The sequence below is a fragment of the Notothenia rossii genome (genome assembly GCF_949606895.1).
Source record: "Notothenia rossii genome assembly, chromosome: 1".
Lineage (NCBI taxonomy): Eukaryota > Metazoa > Chordata > Actinopteri > Perciformes > Nototheniidae > Notothenia > Notothenia rossii.
The window spans coordinates 69,538,820-69,552,191 of record NC_136912.1 but is presented as its reverse complement, the minus strand read 5'-3'; the positions used below and the strand labels follow the sequence as shown (position 1 = coordinate 69,552,191).

Sequence of the window (13,372 nt, the reverse complement as noted above, 5' to 3'; positions counted from 1 at the left end):
ATTATTTAAATATGAACTTGCAGACACTTGACACTGAGTCAGCAGCGTGCACAGTGCATTGGTCGTGGTGAGAAAAGGTGGCTTTGTTAAATGTTTGTTATTAAAAAGCAAAAGACTACTGAGAATATTTGTTAAACTAACTATACATATTTTCCCCACTCTAGAACGTGAGTGTCTTTGTATGATCATGGTGTCTCTTAGTGAAGACATCTCCCTTACCTTTTGGATGAGGATTATTTAAATTGTATTAGATCAGATAATAAGCTCTAGTGGAAGGTTAACTATCTAATTATCTAATGATAACATATTCTGCCAACTAACTGAATAACAAACGTTACAAATATTTGAACAATTTTGAACTGAGACCAGTAGGCTCAGGCAAAACATGTGAAAGAGTCATGTGTCACCTTCAGAGCTCCTGCTGCAGGCTCTGTAACACATCGGATGTGTGATCTGCACACACACGCTAATAGAAGTATAGAAGAGGTTTGCTTAGCATTAGCACTAGCTTTGGTTTGACGTTTTTGAGGCTTTAAATAAATAACTTGCCAGGGAAACGGAACATGTTAGGGGTATTCATTTAATTGACATTCATCAGTCATGTCCTTCGTATTTTATTGGACCTCTGAAAAGTGGGAGGGATTAAAATGTAGACCATTGAGCTGCAGTGGACTGTGGCTCCATGCACATGTTGCTAAAAAGACGTCATGTTGTTGGTTTGAATTGGTTACCGGCAATGGCTCAGCTCTGGACTGTGAGCCGTAGGGTCGCCGGCTCAAGTCCTCGACCACACCTAAATATGGATTGTGGACTGCTACTTGGAGAGGTCCTAGTTCACCTCCTGCCCTGCCTTGGTGCCCTTGAGCAAGGCACCGGACACCCCCCTTCCCCCCCCACTCCCATTGCTCCCCGGGCGCTGTACAATAGTACTAGACTCCTGGTACTAGGATGGGTTAAAAGCAGAGAACACATTTCACTGTGTGTGCTGTGTGCTCTGCATGTGTGACCATTACAGAAGGTTTCATCCCTCCCATTATATCTACCTATCTATATTCTATCTATAAGCATACTTCATGTTTAGTTTTTAAAGAAAAAACTGTTGACTGAATTTTGGCATAATCTTTTTATTTCAAGAATACTGTGTTGTCCTTCTGCCGCACAGGGTTAGACAACAACATGCAGTCATTACTTCGCCATTTTTCTAGACAGGAACATAACAAAACATAAGAGAACACAAACAGGAGAATGGAAGTGCATTACTGAAGAGGATACTTTTTTAAAGAATGTTTTTATTTTAATTGAAGGACGGACGCAATCATACAGTGTTACAATGAAACTGTGATTTTCCTTCCTATGAATGTATTATTTCTTTTCAGATGTAACCTTCCCCTACATCCCCCACCCATCCCCTTCCAGCCCTACCTTGAAAAACCATAAAAGGCGCTTTCACACCGCAGTACTTTTCCCACTTTAGTTCCGATATAGTTCCGAAATGTCGCGTTCACACCAAAAGAATCCGGAACTAAAATGAGTTCATGAGAACTTTTTTACCCCCTTTTACCCCCTGCTAGAGAGCAGGGACTTTTGTGGGAGAAATAGGTTCCTATGTCTGATTGGCTGGGCGGAATGCAAACCACGCCCCGTAAAACTCCCAAAAGGTTTTGTGAAGCCGCCATTTTATTAATGAGCATTATTAGCATTAGCCCAGCGCAGAAACGCAGAGTGACTAACTTATGGCAACACAAAAGAAAGCATGGGAGCGGTGGAGATGAGGAGGTGTCGGCGTTCTGGCGATTTACTCGGAAGGCTTCAGTAGAAGCTGCTGGGAGTCCCAGCAGCTTCTACTGAAGCCAGTCCCCAACTCCGGGGACTTCCGGCCGGGGACTCCGGGTGGCAGTATACTCCGTGAAGTTGTTTGCGGCCTGCCAGTAAACCCAAAGCAGAAGAAGAAGAAGTGACGTCAGCGGCTTCATTTTCCTAATCCTCCCTCAGGGAATTTATTCCGGTGTGAGCGCGATCTGTACTTAGTTCATGACAGGGGCGGATCTAGACACATATTCATGGGGTGGCAAGAGGGTGGCAGGAGAATTTGAGGGGTGGCATCCCCTGGCAGAAGTATATTCTGATTTAATCGCAGTCATATCAATCAATGTTAACTTGGAAAGCCACAATATTGATATTTTAACTCAATAACATTAGGTGAGATTATTGTGGCACATCAGTAAAGCCTTAAATATAAATATATAAGGTGGCACACGTAATTTAATGAATTTTAACTGAATGAGTTGGTTTAACTCTTAGACCAGCAGGGGTACCAAATATGCAGACTGCTGCAATAAATACATTAATTAACTGTCTCATCAATGTGTGTCTTTATGAATATGATAATATTAACAATCATATTATTCCTATCAGCTGTCAATCACTGTTATGATTCACATCTTCAGTGTTATTATTAAATAAACTATATTTTTTGTTAATGATGAACGTTCCTCAAGATGCTTGCTCACCCTCCTTCAAATTTGAAAGACCAGTAATTACTATCATAATTCAAAAGAATCAAAGGAACAGTTCAGCGCCCCACAACTTCGTTGCAAACAGTTACAACCTTGACTTTACATCAGAAAGAACAAACATTAAAGAAATGACTAACTGCATCAGTTAGGGTTAAAAAAAACTGTGTATTCAGCTAAAACATACATCGCTGCAGTTATTATCCAGTGGAATGCCCGTACCTACTGGCCTAGTTAAATCAAAGTGGTTACTTTTTTTTGGCTGGGCAGTGAAGTTTTACACACCGTCTTATTTGACTTTCTCAGGACTTGAAACTGTTTTTTGGGGGCAGACCCCCACAAAGACGAAACATATATTTACACATGTAAGGTCATCATCTTAACAGTTTATTATTCTCATCGACTCATCCGTGAGCAGAGCATCAAGTTGGCATGCCTATAACAGCTGAATGTGGCGATTACCATCTTGATCAGCAAAACGCCACACAAATTTAAAGCTATGGTGCGTTTTGATTCAATGCTGAGTACAGTCAAACTTGACAGGCTCTTCTTTGTCATAGTAGACTGCAAGCAGTTGCGGTGCCAGAGTATTTGTGTTGGGTAATCTATGGTAGGGCTAACCCATACAGTGGTGGGGCTCAAGTCAGTATTTGCAATGTAATAACATACACGCTCCCCTTGACAGTGAAACGCCACGCGTGAGGTTTATATTATTTCCCTGTCTCAATCCAAATTGAACTGTATGAAATAAAAAGGCACATTTGTCTTGTAGTAAATAAAAAGGGCGAGCTGGAGCCAAACCCGGGCAATTTCCCCACAGGTCAAAGAGTTGAAAACCCAACCCCTGAAGGGGGGTCTGGGGGGATTCTCCCCCAGGAGATTTTTTTAAATACTAACATCAAATACACATTCTGGTGCTCTCTTAAGAAGAAAAATAAAGAAATATATATTACTACACGGGGTATTTAATAAAATGAATGTAATTTTCGTTTTTTGTTACTTTGTTCTGTTTGTTACTTTGTTCTGAAAGCTGAACCTGCTGCTCCTCACAGAGAGGAGAGGGAAGAGGCTGTGTGAATTACTTTACATTGTGGATAAGGGTGGATAGCCCCCATTGTTCTGTGTGTCAAAATGAAAGACAGTCCACACACCCATCAATCATCAAACCGTAGGGTCTTATAGTTGTACCGATGTATATCGAGATGTACTACAGCAAAAGTATTCTCCGTCGGGACTTCCTGCAACAACACCACGCCGTTATCGTGATTCTGATTGTCCAGAAGACATTATCAAAGATGTTCTATTAAGAAGACGATCACTACGTGACAAAAGTTTTCAAAACCGTTTCTAATCTTCGGTATTTCCAGACAAGTGGCTACTGAAATCAATCTTACTAACTGCTGTCTGTGCAATTTACTCCGCGCGAGTTGGCAGACTTTATTTTGCTTACTTTAACATCATTTTTCATGGTGGGGCTAAGCCATTTATTAGTACGGCTGTAGCCTACCCCAGCCATACCCTGACCGCAAATACCTCATTCCTTCTGTCGACTTGTATCCGAAATGCTTCTCGTTTTGCGCTGTCCTCCCGTTCAAATGAGATCGCCGCCAATCATATTTCCAAGCTCGCGCCAGGGGGGGGGGAGGAGTTACAAGGCTCGCGTCTTGTGCTGCATTCACTTGCACTCGGACATTAGAGATTTTCTCTCATAAATGTCCGATGAGCCACAACTTTTCTTTCAAAACAAAGCTGCCAAATGGGGTGGCAGCTGGGGTGGCAAGGCATTTTCTGAGGTGGCAGCTGCCACCCCGTGCCACCCCGTAGAACCGCCACTGGTTCATGAGTGTCACTACCCGATCTGTCCCATGGATGTATAATAAGAACTGGATACAGCGTGGGAGGCGGGGCCTCATTCATTCCTATGAGAGTTGCTCATTGGCGCATGATGATAAAATGGCCCAACTTTTGAGAGAGCGAAACGTCACAGATTATCCAGCATGCCAGAGAATTACCCGTATGTGCGCTCATAGCGCATGCGCAACTTTAACCAAAATGCTCGTTCACATCAAGCACGTCAATTTGCGTACAGGTAACAGCACCGCGCATTCATGACAGCATGGTAATGATTTGTTATTATGATGGATTTGAAATTAACGAGGCGGCAGTTAGCAGCTAGCGGCTAGCTAGTAATTATGCTAATGTACACATCAATCGTTATGTACTTATATTACGCTGTAACATGATCTAGTGATATCCAAGCAACAGAGCTTAATTTAGCATGACATAATTATTGCACTGTATATATATACACATACAGTGCAGTAAGCTTCTTAGTGCAATAAAAAGCTACAGGGACGTTAATCTAACGTAATAATAATGAATTACAGCAAACATGTGCAATATATCCATTATTACAGCTCCGTGGAATGGCAGTAAGACAATTAAATTTATTAAAATTAGAAATTAATTTAACTTCTGTTAGACAGCTATCATACTGAATAAATATTTACTGTGAATGTATGCAAAAATGTATGGCATATGGCTGTCTAACAGAAGTTAAATTCATTTCTCACTTATTCTGACAATGTACTTAACCCCAAATAAAAGAACCCAATAAAAAGAGTTGTTAAATAATAGTGAAGTCACGTTGTAATAACAATAACTCATCTCTCTCGAGTTTCCTTTTTGAGCTTTGCTAAAAGCCACTGTGTCAAGTGTCCATCTTGGGTTGCCGTCCGGAGTTGTCCAATATGGCGGACCATCTCGCACATGCGCAGTACCGATCGGGCAGGGGGACGGATCGGGTAGTGACAATGAGAACTAAAGAGTTCTCATGAACTAAAGAGTTCTCATGAACTAAGTTCTGAGGAACCTTTGTGGGAAAAGTACTATGCTGTGAAAGAGCCTAAAGATACAAGTTTAATTCAAAGGTACATACAGAAAAAGCAAAAGAAAATAACATAACGTGAATAAATGACTTTAGAGTGCATAATAGCAACTTGTGCACATAATATGAAGTTAAAAGATAACAACTAAACAACATAAAAATAAATGTGTATGAGTAATATAAATATAAAAAAGGTACATCAAGTAAATGATCATTTACTCTGTGAATTAAATGAGCGTGGTATGTCAGCATTTAAAGAGGCAGAGTAGTTTTAAAAGATTAGGCATTGAACAAAAATGTGCAAATCTACAGAGGACTTTTCATTATCATGTGGACTATTAAGAATTGCCCACATTGATTGTGTTGTGTCACTTAGTTTACTTGTTGCATTGATGCACGATTTGACCAGGGATGTGATCTAAAAAGGTTAGAAGGATTTTCTCATTGTATTTATTTTTGACTTAAAATCTTATCAACATTCGCACTGGCTGTAGGACAGCTCATTTCTTTAGAGTAATTATGCAGTGACACAATTTCTCCTACTGTTTCAAATGTTTCTAATCGGATTGATTAAATCTGGACGCCAGCCATTAATCCTCACATCTGTTACAACACTCATGCATCATGATTACTGTGACTTCCCTCTGACTTTGCCGTGCTTTCCTTCTCATCCATAGTGCAATTAACCCAGGATAATGGCCGACCCCTGCAGTAAATGGGTTTCATATCAGCCCTATCTTAATCATTAGATGCACTGACAATGCTCTCATGTTCTGCTGTGGTTAGAATAAAATGTGCTTCTGATGCAAGCTGGCTCACCTCCTGTTCCATTTATTTCTGTTTCCCCCCCAGGGTTTGCAGTAAACCTCCAGGTGATCCTGGCCAACCCGCGGGCTCAGTTCAAGCGCCGCGGCTCCCAGCCGGGGATGCAGGAGTCTGACTTCCTCAAGCAGATCACCAAGGTTACCGAGCTGGAGCCAAAGGCCAAAAATTGCACCCGGGTCAGTAACCAGGCGACGCCTATTTTGTTGTAAATATCTGTTTGGTTTGTTTGTTTGTTTGTTTTACATCCCAGACACCTCAGGTCGGATTTTAACACATTGAGCACTATTCCAATTCTAACTTGTGATAATGTTTTTCACTGTTCATTTCCACCAATAGCATTTACATTTACACCGTTTATACCCAAACCCTTATCCTAACCCAAACAAAACATTAATATTCAAAAAGTACTCCATGGTGTTTTCTGATGGATGAATATTTGTTATCCACAGCTGCTGTTAAATTGACGGGGCTTCTTTCTGCGGATTGATATGACTGCACATACTGTAGTCCCTTGATCAGAGTGTCCTCCTTAGCAACAGTCTGCTCTCCTTAGCAGCAGTCTTTTATCCAAAAATAGCAGACCACTGGATTGTCCAAATTGACCAATCAGAATCAAGTATTCAAACAAGTACAAACCAAATAAGATAACACTAACCCCAACCCATACACCAATTGTGATGTATTTGATTCATTCAGGGTTATGGATACGAATATAGTTATTTCGTTAATAACTCTGTTAGCAATTTAACTAAATCCTATTCCGATGAGGAGTATTATTCTCTAAAGGATTTTCTTGCACAAATACATTTATGAAAAAGCAGATAGTAGGTCTGCGATGCTCCTCCGATTACTTTACAAATTTCCACTCTCTACAGTTAGATTTAATTCCAACAATAAGGCAATATGTGGGTTGTTTTCTCTATCAAACGAAAGTGGTTTTTCTAAATCTCACATTGAGGTTTAGGCTCGATCAATTATACCTTGCCATGCTGCACGGCCCTTCGTATTGGAGGTAGATGGCACAGGGTTTAATAAAAGGCTAATTGTTCTGTCTTGTTTGTGTGTGTGTGTGTGTGTGTGTGTGTGTGTGTGTGTGTGTGTGTGTGTGTGTGTGTGTGTGTGTGTGTGTGTGTGTGTGTGTGTGTGTGTGTGTGTGTGTGTGTGTGTGTGTGTGTGTGTGTGTGTGTGTGTGTGGGGTGTGTGTGTGTCTGTGTGTGTGTGTGTGTGTGTCTGTGTCTGTGTGTGATATCAAACTGCAGACTGTCATAATAACGTACCATCTCACAGGAACCAACCTTAGGGAACAGATCTCCACTATTCACAGCGTGAGTCATGCTTTGAGCAGCTGGCTAAACATAGACACACAGAGCTGGAATGTGATAGAATTGGCTTTATAGCACTATCAATTCTAGATGTGTGCTCAGACAGCGTAGATCGATACAGCTCATCTCAAATGACCCTGGCCCTCAAGCCTCACCCTCTTGACACCTACTCCAGAGCCGCCTTAACCATTACAATGTCTTTAGATGGGGGTCAGGAGATCTTTAGAGGAGATGGCAGAATGTGCAGGAGAAACTCCCTCTGGAGGGAACACAGGGATTTTAGCCTTTGGAACTCATTTCCATCCATAAAAAGAAAGCCTATATAAGACACTACAGGAAAAGGAACTACAGCCCAAAAAAGTCTCGTCATTTCAAGTAGTGGAGTGTCATGGACTTACACGATCTGGGGAACGGGCAGAACTAAGTGTTTTAAATGTTGTTAATGAATAAAAAGGTCTGTAGATTTAATAAACCTAATTATTTAATCATGCGTCTATCCCTCTATTACTCTGCACACATTATGTTCATCTCTCTCTCTGGAGCAAGCAGCTGCTTCCTCTGGAATAAACATTATGTGAAATCTCAATTTACTGTTCCACTGTGTGTGTGTGGGTCACATAGTCCCTGGTGGGTTATGGGTAAATGTTTCCTTCAGGGAATAGGATGAATACGTCCGGAGTTGCTGGATCATCATTTACAGCTGGCGGCTACTGAGTTGAAACCATCATCATCATTATCAGCACCATTACACTAATGGAGGTGCCTGCCGCTGATATTCAGACAGGCCATTAGAGGGCTGTGACATCATCAGTCAGCACCCAGCACGCCATAGACAATAGGCGTGATATCAGCATTTATCACGTCAGTTATAAAAGGAGCAAGACGTGATATCATCACTCATAGAAACTGTCCTGAAGTTAGGAGAGGAGACACTCAGTGCCAGAGTTCTGTGATCCATGGCATCACTGATCATGCAGCAGCGAGAGAAGGTGTGTGTTCATAACTCATAACCAGATCGCGTTGTATAATAATAAAGGATCAATAGAGAAGAAACTTTAAATCAGTCAAATATTTGTTTCTAAATGGAAATGGAAACAATGTATTTTATGGCCTATTTGAGAAAGGTGCATATTTGACTTATTACTTAAAGGTGGGGTAGGTAAGTTTAAGAAACCGGCTCGAGATACATTTTTTTTATATTCCATGGAATGCTCTTAACATCCCGATAGCAATGAATATCTTAAGTGCTTTGACAAAAAATCCATAAAAACATGTCATCTGTGGAAGCCGTAGTACTGTAAAAAGCACGACCAATCATCTGAGCCGGCCCGGCTAAAATAACTGGATGGCCTACCTGCCTGTCAGCCTTCCATCTGTGCACAAACTTATCTCATGCCCTCATTGGTCATGTGCGCGTTCGTGTGTGTTGGAGGAGGGGCTCTGTAAGGAAGTGGCAGATTTTTTCCGGTTGTCTATTTTCAAATTCTAGCGCACTCGAGCTGGTTTCTCCAAAATTACCTATCCCACCTTTAAGATAAGAAGATAAAAGCAACTCAACACGGAAATATATGACTGATTAGCCTAGCTTAGCAAAACGACTCCTAACAGTTAAACAAACTAAACTAACCCCTCTAAACTCACTAACTATGATAATGGTCTATCCAATTTGTTTTAATTAATGTAAAAAAATCATGTTGAAATGAATATATAGTTTAGAGGACCAGCAAACCTGTTAGAATTTTGGACAGAGCTAAAGCTAAGCTAACAGTTGCTGTATCTTTATATGAAACAGATACGACATAACTCTCAGCAAGCAAACGATATTTCCAAATATAAGCTTCAAAGTGAATTTAACATTGTTATTATTTTTTTATCCTGACTGTATTCTCAGAACTCAATTAAATATCCACTTTTGGTCAGATCTCCATATCACCACATGTGGTCCTAATTCCTCTTCCGTACAACCTTGACAGAGGAGGGCAGCCATGGTTATCTGATGGCCGGGTCAGTATCTGCACGCTGACGCTGTAATGTAGTTACAACAGGAGAGTTATGGCAGCAGACCAAAGTGACAAGACAAGAAAGAAAGGGGGGGGGGGGGGTACAGATAGAAGAAAATGATAGCAGGAGGAAAAGGAGAAAGAGAAGAGAAGAGGGAAAGTAAAGAGGAGGAGTTGATGCTTTGACTGAAAATGGAGTTAAAAACAGACATAATGACAGCAGTTATAAAGGGACAAAAGAAAGACTGCTGATATGGACTGAATCCCTTTACCATTGTCTATTTCATTTGCATTGGATCTCAGGTTTCTGTTTAACGTAATTGTAATTTATCTATGTCGCTAAATGCTTCTCTGACCACCACTTTATCTTGTTTGGGTGATGTGATCAAGCTTCTTGAGGGCACTTACAAATGGATTGTTCCTCTTGGTGGCACTTCGGCTTTGTGTTTCAAACTTTATTCTTTGAATCCTGGAAGCGGGAGCGTTTTTATTGCGTTTTTTCCCCTACTTTTCGAAAAATATTTAGTGCGTCTTTTTAGTATTAGTCACAATATTTAAAATTATTTTTACCTTAGATTGTTTAAAAAAAAGTAGATTACAGTACTCCCTTTCATAAAAAAATAAGCTGTTTTATTTTTTGATAAGAAATATCAGAAAACTCTGTTAATTTGACCGTTAAAAGTGTAATTTATGGCGCCCAATCCAAAATGATTTTTATTCTCAGATGTGTAGTTTGGCTAGTTTACCGGTGGAGCAATAGGACTCACAATACACCAGAGTAACGGCTTATTTTAAAACTTTGAATATTACATTCATTTTAAATCAAGTGGTAAACCTTCTAGATCTCAGAATTGGTTTCTCAGGTTATTAGAGATCGGCATGTATGGTTTACTATGAGATTAATAAATATATTTATTTATAATAAACAAGAACAGGCGCTGAGCACCTGGTCCAATGGAGGTCTACCATTCCGTACAGTACCCCAGGAGCAGGCTGGGTAAAGAGACCCCTGAGACAGTCTAGCACATAACTGCAGTGTGTAAGATTGCTAGCAGGGAAAGCATACCAAGTGGCTGGCACAGTGTACTGGAACATCTGTGCCGAGTATGGGCTGGAAGTCCCAAGGTCAAAATGAGCAACACCTTCAAAAGAGGCTGAGAAGCTCAGATCCTGTGGGACTTCCATATCCAGACTGACAGAACGGTGATGGCCAACCAACCCGACATCATGGTGGTTGACGAACATCAGAAGAAGTCAGTGGTGATAGACAGAGCAATACCAAGCAGCAACACCAGGAAGGAGCACCACGAGAAGCTTGGAAAATACTGAGGGCTTAGAGGAGCTAGAGAAGATGAGGAAGTTGAAGACAGCAGTGGTTCCAGTGAGGGTCGGAGCACTACGGGCAGTAACACCCAAACTGGGACATTGGCTCCAACAAATCGCAGAAACAACATCCAAGATCTATGTCTAGAAGAGTGCAGTCCTAGGAAGAGTTAAGACAAGGTACAGAACCCTCGGGCTCCAAAGCCTCTGGTATGCTCCTTTTCCAGCAAACCAGTTCCAGTTCTAGCTCCGTGCTTGTGCCTTTCTGGTTCCGAACCAGTTCTTCTTTTAGCCCAAGTTGTGTTTCCACGGCCCAGAGCCCGACTGGTGCTGCGTCATGACATCACCGTTTACGCCGCTGATTTTCTCCCCAACACTGCTCACAACAACAACAACAATGGGGGACTGCGTTGGGTCCGACCTTATACTGAGTGCCGTCATTCATTGTTTATTAGTGTGGTTCAGCGGCATTTACCAACCGCTGCAGTGCTGCTCGTCCACCGGAGTTTATTCTCCCGTTAACTCACGGCAGCGGCCACTGGTAAGTATTCACTGTCTGACTGTCACACACGCAGTTGATGCATTACTCGCCATAAGCTGTTATTGCTCAGGTTAATCTCGCCCCCCTCTGACGTAAGCGTGAAGTGGGGCGAGCCCCGCTGCAGTGGAAACAGGAAGAACCAGAGCTTAATCAGCCTCTAGCCCGGAACCGGCCCTGGAGCCGGTTTGGTGGAAAAGGGACATTAGTGGACCTGAGCCTGGAGGAAGGAAGACTGACAAACCGCATTTTTTTCTGACGCGCCAATCTGCAAACTGGACCTTCATTCTGATCTCAACTACAGATCAATCAAGTTTTGTGACTACAGAATCACAAGTTGAAAACAGCATCAGCATTGCTGGAAAGATGGCTAAAGTTACTAAAATAACACCCAGGGTTCCAATAAACCAACGTTGAAGTGCAATTCTCTGAGAAGTATCCTATTTCATTGCCAAAGTGAAACTGTTGCTCCCCAGCAGTCCCTCCACTGCTTCTCCACAAACTCCTGTCCTCTCTGTCGCTGTTAAGGCAACAATGCTCTGACCTATTAAATCTTCCTACCTCCACATGCCGCAGGGAAGAACAGAAAGATAGAGCACGAGGTAAAAACAATAGCAGAGCCGTCCGGGGAAAAAGTGGATGTGATGAATGAAGAGAAAGCAGAGCAGGCTGGGAGAAAGAGGCTGATGAAGGAGTAAAGAGAGAGGTGTGGGTCCGATCCGAGCGCTTTTATTTGTCAGTTTGAATTTCCCATGATTTGACAAAAACATTTCTTTACATTTACAACATGTCTTCTCTCCAGTCTTTAGTCTCACTCAGTGCCGCTCTGCCTCCACCTGCCGTGCTGTAGTCATCCGAGCATGGCAGCCTCTTCATGCTTTATTTAGTGCGCTGCATTTCCTCTGTTAGCACATTTCCTCACTCCTCGTCTCCTTCTCTCTTTCAGGTGCTGGTTTGGCACACTCGCACAGAGAAACCGCACCTCGCCAATGAGCCCAAACATCGGAAAGACACTGTGGTCATCGAGGTGTGAGCAGCAGATCCAGAGCTGAACGCGCCTACCAGTCTCCTCCTGGCTGGGACAAACGGCAGCCACCCCCCACCCCCCCCGGGACCGATACAATCTGTTCACTGACTCTGAGGAGCTGCATGATTCAAGGCTGTGTGTCAACAGTGCTTCGCAGGAACTAAGACAACACTGAATATGTTTCACACTGGAAAGACTGGGACTCGTTTCCTCCACTCACAGGGTCGTTGATGTGAAAAAACTGAAGTATAAACGTCAAAAATGTTGCAATGTGAATAACTCATGTCATTTAATCATTAATACATTATTGTCAAATGAACTGAGTCTGTACAAATAATTACAATAAACGCAACTTGTGGTCCAGATAATAAATGTGTATGAATGTGGTATGCTATGCTGTTTTTACCTCAGGAGTCAGAGACCGGGGAGAACCTAACCCTAAGGGGTTACATTGGGGTCTTTTTGAATATTGTTGACCATTTCAAATATCTAAACCTGTCCATGACTTTTAAAATGTCAATTTCTATTGCCTTTTCTTTGCATTCTTGCTGAAGAACAGTGAAAATAAGCTACATGTGTAGTTCACTGCCGCTCACTGAATACACGTTATCCTGCAGCATTATGGCCAAATGATAATCATGATTATTTTGTTCAATATCAAGATCATGATTATTTATCACGCTTGCTCATTATTGCACTTTTACATTTAAATAAACAAAGCTAGACTTCTAATGTGCAATTAGTGCTGCACCCAGGTCGCCAGGAGGAAAACTTCTTCAACACTGGCTGGGGTCTATGACTTTAAAGTGGACCTATTATGCTATATTTGAAAAATATATTGTAGGGCCATACTGTACCTATACAAAACATGTCTGTGAAGTTTTTTGCTTAAAATACCAAACAGATCACCTTGATTAAATGCCATATTATGTTCCCA

General features: G+C 41.7%; 1 protein-coding gene across 1 annotated transcript; it reads left to right on the top strand.

Moving 5' to 3' along the window:
• Positions 1-6,188: 6,188 nt before the first annotated feature.
• On the top strand, positions 6,189-12,807 carry LOC307043086 (galactosylgalactosylxylosylprotein 3-beta-glucuronosyltransferase 2-like). Its single transcript, XM_079687320.1, has 2 exons — positions 6,189-6,401; positions 12,355-12,807. Exons 1-2 carry the CDS (start codon positions 6,204-6,206, stop codon positions 12,439-12,441), a joined length of 285 nt encoding a protein of 94 aa, XP_079543446.1. The 5' UTR covers positions 6,189-6,203; the 3' UTR covers positions 12,442-12,807.
• The last annotated feature ends 565 nt before the right edge of the window (positions 12,808-13,372 follow it).

Bases quoted from the DNA above. Each gene is read 5' to 3' on its own strand.
- LOC307043086 (XM_079687320.1), top strand. From the start codon at position 6,204: ATGCAAGCTGGCTCACCTCCTGTTCCATTTATTTCTGTTTCCCCCCCA. The intron at 6,402-12,354 runs GTCAGTAACCAG...TCTCTCTTTCAG, and splicing joins AGGCCAAAAATTGCACCCGG to GTGCTGGTTTGGCACACTCG.